The 17,527-nt window shown below is 45.5% G+C and overlaps 1 protein-coding gene across 1 annotated transcript; it reads right to left on the bottom strand.

The window, feature by feature from the left end:
* Positions 1-563: 563 nt before the first annotated feature.
* On the bottom strand, positions 564-1,349 carry LOC123097823 (uncharacterized). Its single transcript, XM_044519654.1, has one exon. The coding sequence runs from the start codon at positions 1,080-1,082 to the stop codon at positions 840-842; it is 243 nt and encodes an 80-aa protein (XP_044375589.1). The 5' UTR covers positions 1,083-1,349; the 3' UTR covers positions 564-839.
* Positions 1,350-17,527: the final 16,178 nt, after the last annotated feature.

The following is a 17,527-nucleotide window of genomic DNA, read 5'->3' as shown; positions in this document are numbered from 1 at the left end:
GGGCTTTTTGCCTTCAGGTGGTCCTCTACTCACTTCTACTAAAACCGCTCGAGGTAAAAATGGAGGTCAACTGAAAATTTGGAGGAGCCAGAAATGGTGACAACCCGCTGTGGTGGCAATGTTGTTGTTTCATAACTATTTGAATCCTTTATGGTCTATATGCAGAAATATATTGAGGTGTGTATTGTCGGGTGATGTTTTGGTAAATCCAAATGGAGTGATATGAGAGAGTAACGGCGGTGAGTAAGTGCTTTGGTAGTTAGTCAGGGCTGTCACATGAGTTCTAGTTATGTTTGTAGCTCTAGTTAGGCATCTTGCTCTATTAATCTTACATGTCATTGGCATGTCAAAATAGTTTTTGTTCAGCTGGGGAATCAACGAGGACCGAGACTGCTTTTATGCGTGAAGTATAGTTGTATGTGCTCAAGGCTGTTGTTTCAAACGTTGAATATATTGAGCAACGTCAAATCAAGATAACAATTACATGTGTATGCCCTCTTAACAATCAAGCAAATAACTTGTAGAATATGTCAGACTTTCTTTAGAAGAATAATATATCTTAGTTTAATCAGAATTTCCAATCTATTTGCTAAATCTCTTTGTACACTGACATTTCATTGTCAGTTTCAGACTTTCAACAGTAAGCAACTTGTGTATGAACAGTACTGTCTAGTATACGCTCGTGGCTGAACTAGAGGAGGAGCAAATCACAACGTGACGACGCTTCAAACTCTCCAGCCTCGAGCCTTGTTCCGGCCTGGCGGCAAGTAAAATTGAGGAGAAGAAGAAGAAGAAGAAGAAGAAGAAGAAGAAGAAGAAGACCCTGCGGGTGTGGCTAGCTAGAGGCGATGGGCAGGGACGAGGCCATCATCGAAGTTCTGGGAGTAGCTCTTGAGGTCGTACCCAAAGCTCACGGCGCGGCGCTTTGGCCGTAGCACGACGCGCCTCACCCTCCAGAACAGCTCTCTCACGGGAGCCGGCGCCTGCCGCCACGACCCCGACCCGCCGTGGCTCTTCCCCTTCGTCGTCTTCCGGCTGCCAATGCTTCTCGTCACGCGCAATGATCCTCCCAGAAACGCCATCGGTCCGTGATGAGTGATTAAACACGGCTCTGTGCTGCTCTTCTTTCTTGATTAGGTTGCTTCTGATCTGAGATGGATGGTTTTGGTTTGCACAAACGGGGCCTCTCAGCAGCCGTTTTATAAGCTCGCCGAATGGACGAGGCTCCGACACCGACGTCAATGATGGCCGGGTCTGCCACCACCCACGCGCACTCACGGCTAGCTGACGAGAAAAATCCACTTTACACAAGGATTAGCCCATGGCAAAATCACATTCCGGGCATCTTTTGCCGTTGCCACCCTAAACTACACACCCTACAGTCAAAGTCCAACGCGGAATCTGCGTGGCCCAAAGGGAGGATAACATCCAAAGAGGGAGGGGTTGGTAGAGGCCTGGTACCGTGTCAACACAGGCAGTTGCATACTCAAAAGTAATTTTGCTTGAGGCATCCATCCACAAGTGTTGGTGCTTGCCACCAGTGCTTTTTTACTTCTAAATAACGCTATATCAAACGGTCCCAAGAGAAGAAGCAGTGGATCGCTTGCTGGTGCTCAGGTTCGGATATCGCCTGACTTTAATTTGGCCGTCCACATTACCGGAAAGATTGGCACGTAGGCAAATACTCTTTATGTGTTAATAAAGCTATGTTGGAACCACGTGCTCTTGCTAAGTGACAGCTCGTATGTCCGATCAAGAAGATATAGTTCTTTGGGACAAATCTTCATCAGAAAAGAAACAAAGGGAGAAGAAGAAGAAAGATGATGGCTGTATCGTGACGCTTTACACGCACGACGGTCGTGGCTGATATATCCATTATCCATTGTTCAGTTAAGCTGAGGTAGCAGGCTTTTGTACAGACCTAGCATTTTCAACTTCTGTACATACTTATAGCAATTGACATAGAAAGCACAAATTCTAACTGCGCCAGTACCTACTGGCACATCTGTTGCCCTTTGTCTCCGCATCAAGATTGCTGTGCTGACTTGCAGTATAAATGTACCAAATATTTTGTTACATGAATACATTGCAATACTCTTGATAGGGGGCCATGATAGTAGTTTATCGTCTGATAAAAGTGGAGAAGAACGGATGGCTGCATGCACACAGATTCTCTCTCGCCACCCATTGAAAACCTAGCACTTCATTTTTCTTGTAAGATACTAATTCATTGATATGTTTTTGGGCTACGTGTTCGTGCCCTAGTCTTTGGCCGTCCACATTACCCGAAAGATGGGCACGTAGGCAATGCTCTATATGTGCTAATAAAGCTACATTGGAACCTTGTTTCAAAAAAAAAAGCTACATTGGAACCATGCATGTGGTCGTGTTTAGGTGTTGACTCATATCCGATCATGAAGATATAGTTCTTTGGGACAAATCTTCATCGGAAAAGAAACAAAAGAAGTAGAAGAAGAAAGACGATGACTACATCGTGACGCTGTACACGCATGACGGTCGTGCCGCATATATCTATTGTTCAGTTAAGTTTCAGGGTACGGTGTCGGTTTCAAGTTCATGATTGCACCGACACACTCCACCACTACCAGAAACAGAAATATTTCTGTGAGCCGAAACCCGACAGGAAAATAGGGTTTACCGACAGGGAAAGTATTTCCTGTCGGCCAACCGTCAGGGTTAGCCGTCAGGCATAGCTCGACAGGGAAATTATGATATGCCTGTCGGCTGGCCGACATGAACATTTTTCCTGTCGGTTTTCATTGTTTCTCTGACGGTTTTGGCCTCACAGGGATACACAGTCATCAGGTTTGGTAAACCAGGTAAATTTCATATCCCTGTCATACATAACCGCCAGGAAAAAATGAGTCCAATGAACAAAAAAAAAATCTTAGAATTGATGGTCTTACACATAGCTATTTTATTACTCTGAATGTTTAGAACAGAGAAACATCACTATCAATAGCTTCCATCAACCATGAAGTTACAAATTCACATACATCGGATACAATTCCATCAAATTTACATACATGAATCAAAAGAGAATGAAAACAGAGGCGCAACATCTAAAAACACTAGTGCATCAACTAAATATTCACAGCGTGAGACCTCTTTTCATAATGTTTGGTTACAGCTTAAGTTGCAAGCTTCTCTTCAAGGTTACCCTGCAGTGGACGTAAATGAACTTGTACAAAAGTGCAAGTGTCTCGCATAAAAAAAAGTGCAAGTGTCAACACTTTGATACAAAAAGGTGACAACAAACAGGAACAATTGATATCTCAGTTTCTCGCAATAACAGTGGCATATATACACAACTTGTTTTTGTCACAACAAAGTTACCCAATTTTACAGCTATATGGAAAAAATAATGGAGAAATTTGTGATAGAATCATATCTCAGATTTATACAAACCATGCAACTGAAAAAATTCATTCAAATGACAACCTAACCACATGCTTCTGGATTAGTTAGAAATATTTATCAGCTAACAGTCTGGATTGATGAGATATTAGAGGCTTCTTGCAAGTCAGGCTCAAATCACAGTACCAATGTCAATACTCTTAAGTGCAAGTGCTCAATGATGCATCACCACAAAATTGTATGGTAAGAAAATAACAAGGAGTTAAGTCTAACCATTTCAGATGTTCGAGAAAAATGGGCAGAGTCATCATCATCTCCATAACAGTAAAAACCAAAGGATTATGCAAGGCACCACCCCTCGAGCAGGAGCTCGGGTGGTTGCCGATGACACGGAGCTTCCCAGGCGTGCGTGGCCGAAATCTGAGGTGGTGGTCGAGGCACTGGCTGCGGGCATGAGTTGTCGCTTTGGGGATCCTGTTGGTCCGTGGGTGGGCGGCGACATCGGAATGGGGTGCGGTGGATGCACCGTCAGCTGAACACGGGGGTTGCACTTACGGCGGCGTTGCTGCTTGGTGGTGCACTGCTGCAAGAGCTTGGGCGCGCTATGTCCTGGATCCATGGGGTCTTCACTATGGCTGCTCGATGCCTTTGGCCGATGCTTCCTGGGTTCATGCGGGCTCCTCTGGCTGTCGGTGTCTCTGCCGGTCGTGGTGGTCCAATGGGCGGGTGGTGTCGCGTGCTATGGTGTAGGGCTTTGCTAGAAATGTTGATGGGGGTGGGCGTCTGGCCCGGATCTAGCTGGGTAGCAGCGGGGACCATCTGCTGGTTGTCCTGCGGCTTGCCGTGCGGTACGGACTTGGCAAGACTGGATGTGTGCGGTCGTTGCTGGCCTTGTTGCTCATTGACCAGGTGGGTTAGGGATCCAGGCACAATGCTGCTCCGATCTGGCGTTCATGGTGCGGAGGTTGTTGCTGCTCAGCAGCAAGGTGGCGGCTCGCCGCTGGGAGCTAGGATGTGCACAACAGACGGAGGTTGGTGGCGGCTGGCCTTGGTAGGGCCTCGTGGATGTGGCATATCGTTTGGTCTACTCACAGGCATAGAAGACGATGCCAGGCGAAAGTCTGTTTCTGGCTATGGTCGGAGGCGACAACAGTGGCGGCCGTGGGCGTCGCTACCTTCTTGAGGCCGCTGCTATGGTGATGTGCTCCTCTCCCCCGTCGTCCCTCGGTCCATGGAAAACCTCATATCCATCCTCTATCAGACCGGATGATGGAAGCGCCTTGCACCGTTCCCCTCTTGTGGGCATCATTTTTGGAGTTGGGATCAGCCAGAGGAGCCAGTGTTGGTTTGATGGTGGTGGTGGTGCGGCCGGCTTGGGGTCGATGGTGGTTGTTCAGTGGTTTCCTTTTGGGTTCGGCGGCGGTGCCTTTGGTGCCGCAGGGCGGTCATTTGTTTCCCCCTCGTGAAGGTGTCCCACCCCTGTTGTTGTGCAGGCTCAAGACCCTCCCATGTCTGCCGATGTATTGCGGCGAGCTCCGTTCTCTTGGTGATGTCTTAGTTCATCTTTGCTCATAGATGGCGTCTCCCCAACTTGCCAATCATTTTGAATTGCCGTGGAGGAGCTCCTAGCCAAAGTTCGTGTTTGGTGGCACTTGTTGACAGTGGACGCTCCAGAGTTGTGACGTGGGGCCCGGTACGCACGCATGTGCGGTGTGTTACAGCATCTCCAGCCGCGCCCCCAAAAGGGCCTCTCCAGGTGTTTTTTCCGCGCCGGCGCCAAAAAAACACCCCAGTCGCGCCCCCAGGACGCCGAATTCCGCCGGCTCGGCCCATTCTTACACCCAGCGATCGTAGGCCGAAATTGGCGCACTGGGGGGGGGCGCTTGGGGGCTCCGGCGCAAGGGAAAAGCGCTCCTGGGGCCACATTGTTAGGCAAAAAGACAAGACACCCGCCTAGATTCGCCTCCGACCCCCCCCCCCCCCCCCGCACTCGGCCGCCACCCTACAGATCCCAGTGCCGTCCACCGACCACTGCAGCTAGATAGATCTTTTCCTGCCGAGAAAAAGAAGAGGTTTCCTCGGGATTGTGAATTCCATCCGGGAGTTCGACAGCTACTTCAAGTGCAAGATGGATTGCACCGACACACTTGGATTCACCTCAATCCAGAAGTGCACGACAGCTATGAGGATGCTTGCATACGGAGCTACCGGTCATTCACTCGACGACTATGGGCGCATGGCCGAGTCCACCACCATTGAGTGTTTCTACAAGTTCTGCAGGGCAGTGGTGGCAGTGTTTGGACCGCAATACTTGCAAACACCCAATGCGGAAGACACTGCTCGGATCCTAGCACAGAATGCAGTAAGAGGATTTCCTGGGATGCTTGGAAGCATCGACTGCATGCGTTGGAAATGGAAGAACTGTCCATTTGCTTGGCAGGGGTTGTACAAAGGCGCCAAAGACGGATGCAGTGTGGTACTTGAGGCAGTGGCCACACATGACCTCTGGATTTGGCACTCTTTTTTTGGGATGCCAGGAACTCACAATGACATCAACGTCCTGCAGTGCTCCCATGTCTTTGCCAAGCCTGTTGAAGGTCATTCTCCTCCGATGAACTTCGAGGTCAATGGGCAGCAGTACAACAAGGGGTAATATCTAGCTGATGGTATTTATCCGAGATGATCGACATTTGTGAAGACCATCTCAAACCCTGTGCCAGGAGGCAAGAACACCTGGTTTGTGAAGGTTTAGGAGGCTTGCAGGAAGGATGTCGAGCGGGCATTTGGTGTGCTCCAATCTTGATTTGCTGTTGTCTGGTTCCCTGCTCAGACCTGGTCGAAATATCAAATGTGGGACATCATGACTTGCTATGTCATCTTGCACAACATGATCATTGAGAGCGAGCAGGAAGAGCCAGTGTTTGACACTGGACCATATTACAGGCAGGGTCCTCTTGCCCAAGTTGATCACCAGCTATCGGCAACCTGGACTGACTACCTTAATATGCGTCAGGAGATCCGAGACCCACAGGTGCATCAAGAACTGCAACACGATCTGGTGGAGCACCTATGGAGGCTCAAGGGCGAGGCCGGGCGACACCGGAATGACGTGTGATGAAATTTGAGTTTTTATTTGTTAACGATATAATTTGTATTGAACTATTTGATTTATGTGATGAAACACGCCGAAACACGCCGCCAAACTATGTGACGAACTAATTGATTTCTATTTGTATGCGAAAATTCACGCCGAAACACGCCGAACCGCGCCGAATATGGGCCGATTCACGCAGATATCGGGTCGATTTTTGACACAATTGGGCCGAAAATTGGGCTGAAATCGGCGCCTGGGGGCGACGGCTAGGTGCCCAACCGCCCCAGCGCCGAGTATACCGCCGGCTCACCCTCAGGCCGCTCTTTTTCGGCGCCTTGGGGGGGCGAATGGCTGGAGATGCTCTTAGGCTGCTTGCAAAGTTCTGGCACGTAGATACACTGTCATTTCATTGGCAGCTTCAGACTTCCAACAGTAAGCAACTTGTGATGAACAGTACTGTCTAATATACACTCGTAGCTGAACTAGAGGAGGAGAAAATCACAAGGTGACCATGCTTCAAACTCTCCAGCCTCGAGCAATGGTCCGGCCGGGCAGCGAGTAAAATTAAGAAGAAGAAGAAGAAGAAGAAGAAGAAGAAGAAAAAGAAGAAGAAGCAGCTACGGGTGTCGCTGGAGGCGGTGGACAGGGATGAGGCCGTCGTCGAAGTTCTGGGAGTAGCTCTTGAGGTCGTACCCGAAACTCACGGCGCGGCGCTTCGGCCATAGCATGGAGCGCCTCACCCTCCAGAACAGCTGCCTCACGGGCGCCGGCGCTTGCCGCCACAACCCGGACGCGCCGTGGCTCTTCTTCCCCTCCATCATCTTCCGGCTGCTAATGCTCCTCGTCACGCGCAATGATCCTCCCAGAAACGCCATCGGTCCTTGACGAGTGATTAAACACGGCTCTGCTGCTCTTCTTTTCTGATTAGGTTGCTCGTGAGCTGAGATGGAGGCACCGTTTGCACAAATGGGGCTTCTCAGTAGCCGTTTTATAAGCCCGCCGAATGGATAGGGCTCCGACGCCGACGCCGAACGACGGACGGGCCTGCCACCACCTACGTGCACTCATGGCTAGCTGACGAGGAGAATCAACTTTACACAACGATCATCCCATGGCATCTTTTCCCGTTGTGACCCAACACTACACACCTACAGTCAAAGACTGATCGACATAGTGATGGAATCTCTCTCCCATAAAAGGCAAAGGTACAGTATCCTAGGAGGGTCGGTGGAAGCCTCGTACCGTGTTGACACAGATGCATACTCAAAAGTAATTTCGCTTGAGGCATCCATCGACAAGCGTTGGTGCTTGCCATACCACGACCAATGTTTTTTCAGTTCTAAATAGTGTTGTATTAAAAGGTCACAACAGAAGAAGCACTGGATCGCATGCTGGTGCTCAGGTCGGATATCGCCCGATTTTAATTTGGCCGTCCACATTACCAAAAGATTGGCACGTAGGAAAATACTCTTTATGTCTTAATAAAGATATGTTGGAACCATGTGGTCTTAATTAGTGACAACCCATATATCGAATCATGATGATATACTAGTTCTTTGGGACAAATCTTCATTGAAAAAGAGACAAAGGGAGGAGAAGAAGAAAGACGATGGCTGCATCGTGCCGCTTTACACGCACCACGGTCATATCCCATATATCCATTATCCACAGTAAGCACTCTCTACTTTTGTACAGACGTACCACTTTCAACTTTTGTACAGACCTAGCAATCGACATAAAAAGCGGAAATTCTAACAGCACCAGTACCTACCGGCACATCTGTTGCCCTTCGTCTCCGCGTCAAGATTGTTGTGCTGAGTTGCAGTTTAAAGGTACCAAATTTTTTGCTGCAGAAATACATTGCAATACACTCCGATATAAGTCTATGATAGTAGTTTTTCGTCTGGTAAAGGAAGAGAATGACGGAGTGCTGCATGCACACATATTCTCTCTCTCCACCCATTAAGAAAACTAGCTTTTCATTTTTCTTGTGAAATACTAATTCATTCATATCTTTTGAATAAAAAATTATTCAAAAATATTTTTAAATACTGGAATTCCGGGCGACGAGATCGCTAAAACAAGATCAGATTTGAATATATTTTGAATGATTTAAAAACTTCATGAAACATATTTCACTCATTTCTTAAAAAAAAGATTTCATTCATTAATTAAAAACACTGATTTCATTTCAATATTCAGAACACTGATTTCATTTCAGAAACATTGATTTCACCCACTTCAAAAGAATTGTTCCATTTAATTCAACAAGAATAATTTCACTCATTTTCAGAAAGACCGATTTCACTAGTATAAGAATACATATATCATTCACTTAAAAACACCGATTTCACTTTTTTAAGACAACATATTTTACTCATTTCAAAGACAAAAGATTTCACTACACTAATTTATGAATCATTGATTTCACTTATTTCAAAGAACCGATTTCACTATTTTTAAACAACACATTTCACTCATTTCAAGGAAAGAGATATCACAAGTTTATATCATTGATTTTGGTTAATTCAAAGTACTGATTTCAATGAACTCAAAAAATGATTTCACTTATTTCGAAGAACCGATTTCACTTCACATAATGAAAAGAAGGATACCAATGTACAGTCTACGTTCCTGAACTCCTCTTTAATAGTAGAGATACATGTTCTAGGTTTGATAATGTTGGTCTCATGGTTCGTACAGGAAATGAAAGGTTTTAGTAGTCCTTCCCAAGGTTTTTGTGATGAGATGTCTCTGATATTGCTTATACAAGCTAGATATTTACATGTCGTGTTGATGTGCATCTCTAAGTTCATCTTCATCGCCGTTGGGTAAGTGGCTCTCCTGCGACTGCTCCAGTTTGGCTTCGTTGGACTGGACGAGCTTCTTGCCTTCAGGTGGTTTTCTGCTTACTTCTACTAAACCACCCGAGGAAAAAATGAAGGCCAACTGAAAGTTGGCGGGGTAAGTGATGACAACCCGCTCTGGTGGCAATGTTGTCGTCTGAGAACTATTCACACCCTATATGGTCTATATGTAGAAATATGGTGAGGTGCATATTGCCGGGTGATGTTTTCATAATTCCAAATGGAATGATATGAGAGAGTAGCGGTGATGAGTCACTAGTGGAAAACAGGGCTTTGGTTGAGGCCAGGATAAGGGCATTAATCTCGGTTCACTCACGAACCGGGACCAAAGGGTGCATCAGTCCCGGTTCGTGAGGCCAGGGCGCCGACTCAAACGGACAAACGGCGTGTCCGTTTGGGTCGCCCAGTTGGACGGCCAGGCGGACGTGCGCATCCGCATTCTCAAATGGGTCGGCTTGACCGCCCAACGGGAGGCGGACCTAAATGTGCCGACGTGGAAAAAAACAAGCTTGCAGAGATAAACATAATTAAACATAAGTGGCCGGTCAACCGCCGGCCAAAGTCCACTTAAACCTAATTAAACATTACCGGAAAAGAAACACCAGAGGGTCGGTGGAACCCTCGTGCCGTGTCGACACAGATGCATACACAAAAGTAATTTCGCTTGAGGCATTTATCGACAAGCGTTGGTGCTTCCATACCACGACAAGTGTTTTTTCAGTTCTAAATAGTGTTGTATCAAAAGGTCACAAGAGAAGAATCACTGGATCGCATGTTGGTGCTCAAGTTCGGGTATCGCCCGATTTTAATTTGGCCGTCCACATTACCGGAAAGATTGGCACGTAGGCAAATACTCTTGATGTGTCAACAAAGATACGATGGAACCATGTGGTCTTGGTTAATGACAACCCATATATCCGATCATGATGATATAGTTCGTTGGGACAAATCTTCATCGGAAAAGAAACAAAGGGCGGAGAAGAAGAAAGACGGTGGCTGCATCGTGCCACTTTACACGCACCACAGTCATGTCCTATATATCCATTATCCACAGTAAGCATAAAAAGCGGAAATTCTAACAGCACGTGTACCTACCGGAACATCGGTTGCCCTTCGTCTCGCAACAAGCTTGTTGTCCTGACTTCCAGTATAAAGGTACCAAATATTTTGCTACAGGAATATATTGGAATACACTCCGATAGAAGTCCATGATAGTAGTTTTTCTTCTGGTAAAGGTAGAGATGGACGGAGTGCTGCATGCACACATATTCTCTCTCTCTCTCTCTCTCTCTCTCTCTTTCTCCACCCATGAAAAAAACTAGCTTTTTTTTTGTTCAGTGCTTCTTCTCTTGGGAGCTTTTTATTTTAGGTCTAAATAATATGTTCAGTCGTTTCCTTTTGGGTTCGACGGCGGTGCCTTTGGACCTGCGGCCATCTGTTTCTCCCCCTGAAGGTGGCTCGCCCCTGTTGATGTGCAGGCTCAAGACCCTCCCATATCTGCAGATGTGTTGCAGCGAGCTCCGTGCTCTTGGTGATGTCTTAGTTAATCTTGGCTCATAGATGGTGCGAGATGCGTCCCAACTGTCCAGTCATTTTGAATTGTCGTGGAAGAGCTCCCAGCCAAGTTTCGTGTTTGGTGTCACTTCTTGACCGTGGACGCTCTTGAGTTGTGCCATGGGGCTCGGTACGCGCACATGTGCGGTGTGTTAGGCTGCTTGCAAAGTTCTATCATTGTGATCCTCGACGACACCTCACATCTACGAGGGACTTTCATGGCGATGGCCCTTCCGTCAGCTCGTTCGGGCGATGGCGATGATCCTCGACGACACCTCACATCTAAGATCTGAAGAACAATGGTAACAGTTCTGTCTAATATACACGTAGCTGAACCGAGGCAAACCTTTGGGTCATCGCCGGAGCTAAAAAATTAGGGTCTTTTATCGCGCGCGAGTAATCCACATGTCGTTTTTTCGGTGGCTTGTAACAAACTCTATTCTCTCTTATTTAATGGATGAGGCAAAGCTTTTGCCTCCGTTTCACAAAAAAGTAGAGAGGAACAAATCACAAGGTGACGACGCTGCAATACCTCTAGCCTCGAGCCATGGTCCGGCCGGGCGGCAAGTAAAATTGAGAAGAAGAAGAAGAAGAAGAAGACCCCATGGGTGTCAGCTACAGGCGGTGAGCTGGGACGAGGCCATCATCGAAGTTGTGGGAGTAGCTCTTGATGTCGTACCCGGAGCTTATGGCGCGGCGCTTCGGCTGCAGCATGGCTCGCCTCACCCTCCAGAACAGCTGCCTCACGGGCAGCGGCGCCTGCCGCCACAACCCTGACCCGTCGTAGCTCTTCCCCTCCATCATCTTCCGGCTGCTAATGCTCATCGGCACGTGCAATGATCCTCCCAGAAACGCCATTGGTCAACCTTGATGAGATGATGCGGACGGAAGCTCGCTCACCGTTGATTAAAGAGAAAAGTCCACTTTTCGTCCCTCAATTCTTTGGTTTGCTCACTTTAGCGTATGTGTGCCCGCCGCTTCAGGTGGTTTTCAAACCCTCGGATGTCATTTAGCACAAAAATTTACATGCGTCTTGCGCACCTGAGAATCTTCGACCTGAAAAAATTTCAGATTTTTTTGATTTTTTTTGCTATTTTTTGAATTTACCTTTCATCACAGAGTACATTTAGTTTTATTTTTTCCCCGAGCTCCTCGAACGTCCATACATGACAAAAATTGGCACGCACCTTGCGGACAGATTATCTACGACGGAAAAAAAATCAGATTTTTTTATTTTTTCTGCTATTTTTTTTATTTTACTGTTCATCTGTGCACTGTTCATATCGTGGTCAAAACCGGGTTGACTCGGCAGCGAAACCCTGCAAGGATGAAAAGTGGCTGGTTTCAAGAGTTTGTGGTGCAATCTATCCAGTTTTAGAGTTGAGGGACCAAAAATGAGCAAACCGAAGAATTAAGGGATGAAAATGGACTTTTCTCTTGATTAAACACAGCTCTGCTGCTCTTCTTTCTTTCTTGATTAGGTACGTAGCGACTAACTTCTGATCTGAGATGGATGCACCGTTTGCACAACTGAAGCTTCTCAGCAGCCGTTTTATAAGCTCGCCAAACAGACAGGGCTCTGACGCCGCCACCGACGGCCATTGCTCACGCGCAATCACGGTTGACGGGAAAAATCCACTTTACACAACGATCGGCAAACGGAAAAATCACGTTTCGGACATCTTCTCCCGTTGTCACCCTACACTACACACCTACTGTCAAAGACTGATCGACGCAGCATCGGCGTGGCGATGGAATCTCTCTCCCATAAAAGGTAAAGGTACAGCATCCTAGGAGCGAGAGGGTCGGTGGAGGCCTCGTGCCGTGTCGACACAAGCAGTTGCATACTCGAAAGTAAATTCGTTTGAGGCATCAGGCATCCATCGACAAGTGTTGGCGCTTGCCATACCTGCTTTTTTTAAGACAAAACGACCCGTGCTTTTTTCGACAAAGAAAATATATTAATATCTTGAAGATACCAATTACACTCAGCATGTGCAACAATACAATACCTAATGGCACTACGGATACACACAACCAAAAAAACAATCTAAAACAGAAAAGTTATGCTACAGTGATCTAGTCCTTAAAGCAGCAGGTACAAACACCACCAAGAAACACTTCAAGTCCAAATTCTCCAAAAGTGACGCCTCCAAGAAGGAAGCAGTGCACAAACGGCGTTGTCGCCCGATTATAAATCATAAGTTTTCATCCTGAAGAAAGTCCACGCTCTCAAAACAATGCCTTAAAAAATGTCATTGCCAGGCAGAATCAATTAAGGCCATACCTTGGATTTTCACCCTGAAAGGTAAGACATTGAACTTCTCCTGTGTTGTCACCCCCACTTCCATGCCGCTGCTACAAGTCCCGAAACACCAAGCAAGTTCATCATCACCGCAAAGTTTCGAACCACCATTACTAGTCCTCAGATCACAACTTCCATGACATTCTCTGCCTTTGACTTCACCATGGAACGAAAAAAACATGTCTCATGATGGCAACAAATAGCAGAGCTTCGTGCCGCTCCCTCTAGAAAAAAAACGGAACTTGACACTTCGTGCGCACGACCAAACCCAATCTGATCCAGCAATCTCCAGGCATGAGGTGCCCAAGGGAGTTCATTGGCGGAGCCTTCCAGAACGTGACACTCCGATTAGATCAAGGAGGACAAGCATCAAGCCAATCTTCGTCTTGGCGTGAGAGGAACCCTAGGACCGCCGCCTTTATTAGGCAGAACGACGGCCCCCACGCCGTCGCCCGCCGGCTGCCAACAGCAGGCCAGAGATGTGAGCGAACACCGCCAGACAATGAATATATTGAGCAACGTTAAGTCAAGATAACAATTACATGTATATGCCCCTCTTAACCATCAAGCAACTAACTTGTAGAATATACCAGAGTTTATTTCAAAGAATAGTATACTTAGATTAATCAGAATTTCCAACCTATTTGCTAAATCTCTTGGTGCACTACGGCGAGCATAACTTTGACATTGCAACACGCACGCTGATGGTTCTAGTAAGGATGGATTTCGGCCTAAACGATCAATTCTCTACCAAATGCGAGTTTCGAGGGGGCCTGAACACTCTGATCACGTGGAATACAGTAATGTTTCTTAATCAGAAGGGTAAGTTCTAATCTCACCGCTGATCTACATACAAAATCGTAAACTATAAGGAGGGGGGGGGGGTCCAAATCATGCCTCCTGAAAATTGACATCGAAAATTCACTTTACTCCCAATATGCACCCATATCAAACATGAGAGCGAGAGAAGCCCCGATGCGAGAGTGAATTCTACCACGCACGACATAATCATAAATAGTTTAAATCCCATTCCATCGTGGCAAGTAACGGCAATCATAACATTCTGATCACGTGGAATACAATATAGTGTTTCTTAATCAAAGGGATAAATTTTAATCTCACCACTGATCTACCTACAAAATCACAAACTTTTATAAGGGTGGTTCCGAATCATGCCTCCTGAAAATTTACATTGAAAATCCACTTCACTTCCCAATATGGATGCATATATATCAAACAACTTAGTTATACTATATTGGTTTCATCTCGTGAATAAAATGAGAGCTATATATATAGCGAGACAAGCCCCGGTCCGAGAGTATATTCTAGCGCTCGCAACATAAACAGAAATAGTTAAAATCCCATTCCAATGTCGCAGACTTTCAACATTAGAATAGAAACACTATCATCTCATTGGTAGTTTCAGACTTTCAACACTAAGCAACTTGTGCATGAACAGTAATGTCTAATACTATAATACACTTCAAATTAGCAGAAATAGCGAGACAAGCCATGGCGCGAGATTATATTCTAGCACTCGCAACATTAACAGAAACAGTTAAAATCCATTCCACTGTCGCAAGTGACGGCTTGCAGATTACATAGAAGGAAGCACATTAGAATAGATACACTGTCATTTCATTGGTAGTTTCAGACTTTCAACACTAAGCAGCATGTGCACAAACAGTAATGTCTAATACTATAGTACACTTCAAACTCTGTGCAGTACAAGGTGATGACGCTTCAAACTCTCCGGCCTCAAGCCATGGTCCGGCCAGCGGCAAGCAAAATTAAGAAGCAGAAGCGAGTGTCTGTCACTAGAGGCGGTGGGCAGGGAAGAGGCCATTGTCGAAGTTTTGGATTAGGTCTTGAGGTCGTACTCGAAACTCACGACACGGCGCTTCAGGCTCAGCCCGGCGCGTCTCATCGTCCATAAGAGCTGCCTCATGGGCGCTGGCGCCTGCCGCCACGACCCCGACCCGCCGTGGCTCTTTACCTCCATCATCTTCTGGCTGCTAATGCTCTTCGTCACGTGCAATGATCCTCCTAGAAACGCCATTGGTCGACCTTGATGAGATGATGCGAATGGGAGCTCACGGTTGATATGATTAACCACCACTCTGCTGTGATTGATTAGGTAGCTTTTGATTGCAGAAATGGGGCTCCTCAGCTTTGACAAACGGATAGGGCTCTGACGCCGACCAGAACGACGACCGGGTCTGCCACCACCTGCCTGTACACTCACAGTTGATGAGCAAAATCCCCTTTACTGAGGGGATCCCATGGCAAAATAACATTTCGGGTATCTTTTGCCTTTGCCACCCTACACTACACACCATACAGTCATGTTCGCTTGAGGCATTCATCGACAAGTGTTGGTGCTTGCCATGTCACGGCCAGTGCTTCTTAGTTCTAAATAGTGTTGTATCAAACGGTCCCAAAAGAAAAAGCACTGGATCGTGTGCTCATGCTCAGGTTCGGATATCCCCGACTTTAATTTGGCCGTCCACATTACCGGAAAGATTGGCATGTAGGCAGATACTCTTTATGTTTTAATAAAGCTATGTTGAAACCATGTGCTCTTGGTTACTGACGACTCATATATCCGATCATGAAGATATAGTTTTTTGGGACAAATCTTCATCGGAAAAGAAACAAAGGGAGGAGAAGAAGAAAGTCGATGGCTGCATCGTGGCACTTTACGTGCATGACGGTCATGGCCCATATATCCATTATCCATTGTTCTGTTAAGCTGAGCTAGCGTCGGTGAGAACTTTCTACTTTGCTACAGACCTAGCACTTTCAACTTTTGTACAGACCTAGCAATCGACATAGAAAACGGAAATTCTAATGGCACCAGTACCTACTGAAACATCTGTTGCCATTCGTCTCTGCATAAACTTGTTATGCTGACTTGCAGTATAAAGGTACCAAATATTTTCCGCAGGAATACATTGCAATACAATTCGATAGGAGTCCATTATAGTAGTTTTTCATCTGGTAAAAGTAGAGAAGGACGGAGTGCTGCATGCACACAGATTCTCTTCCCCCCCCCCCCCCCCCATTGAAGAACTAGCTTTTCATTTTTTTTCTTGTGAGATACTAATTCATTGATATCTTTTGAATAAAAAGTTATTCTAAAATATTTTACATATTTGGATTCCGGGCGACGAGATCGTTAAAACAAGATCAAATTGGAATATATTTTAAGTGGTTTAAAAAATTAATGAAACATATTTCACTCCTTTGTTAAAAATAGATTTCATTCATTAATTAATACAATGATTTCATTTGAATATTTAGAACGCTGATTACATTTAACAAACATGGATTTCACTCATTTAAAAACATGTTCCATTTAATTCAACAAAAATAATTTCCCTCATTTTCAAAAAGACGGATTTCACTAGTATAAAGATACATATTCCATTCATTTCAAAACACCTATTTCATGCATTTCAAAAGACTTATTTCACTCAATTCAAAAAAATACCACTCATTATCTGAGAGACCGATTTCACTTTCTTGAAACAAAATATTTCACTGATTACAAGGAAAAAAAATATTTCACCACACTTGTTTATGAATCATTGATTTCACGTAATTCAAAGTACTGATTTCAATCAACTCAAAAATAATTTGACTTACTTCAAAGAACCGATTTCACTAGTTTTAAACAACATATTTCAATCAGTTCAAAGAAAATAGACTTCTCTAGTTTATGAATCATTGGTTTTAGTTAATTCAAAGTACTGATTTCAATCAACTCAAAAAATAATTTCACTTATTTCAAAGAACCGATTTCACTTATTTCACACAATTAAAAGAAAGATACCAATGTACAATCCACAATCCTCAACTCTTTAATAGTAGAGATACCTGTTCTAGCTTTTGTAATGTTGGTCCCATGGTTCGTATAGAAAATGAAAGGTTTTAGTTGATTTTTCCCAAGGTTTTTGTGATGAGATGCCTCTTATGGCTTATACAAGCTAGATATCATCATGTCGTGTTGGTGTGCATCTTTTAGTTCATCTTCATCGCCATTTGGTAAGTGGCTCTCCCAGGAGCAAGAGGGTCTATGGAGCCTCGTGTCGTGTCGACACGGCAATTCCGTACTCAAAAGTAATGTCACTTGAGGCATTCATCGACAAGTGTTGGTGCTTGCCATGTCATGACCAGTGCTTTTTAGTTCGAAAATAATGTTGTATCAAACGGTCCCAAGAGAAGAAGCACTGATCATGTGCTTGTGCTCAGGTTCGGATATCCCCCGACTTTAATTTGGACGTCCACATTACCGGAAAAATTGGCACATAGGAAATACTCTTTATG

This window comes from Triticum aestivum, chromosome 1B (assembly GCF_018294505.1).
Source record: "Triticum aestivum cultivar Chinese Spring chromosome 1B, IWGSC CS RefSeq v2.1, whole genome shotgun sequence".
NCBI classification, from domain to species: domain Eukaryota; kingdom Viridiplantae; phylum Streptophyta; class Magnoliopsida; order Poales; family Poaceae; genus Triticum; species Triticum aestivum.
This window is presented reverse-complemented; position numbering and strand designations above follow the sequence as displayed.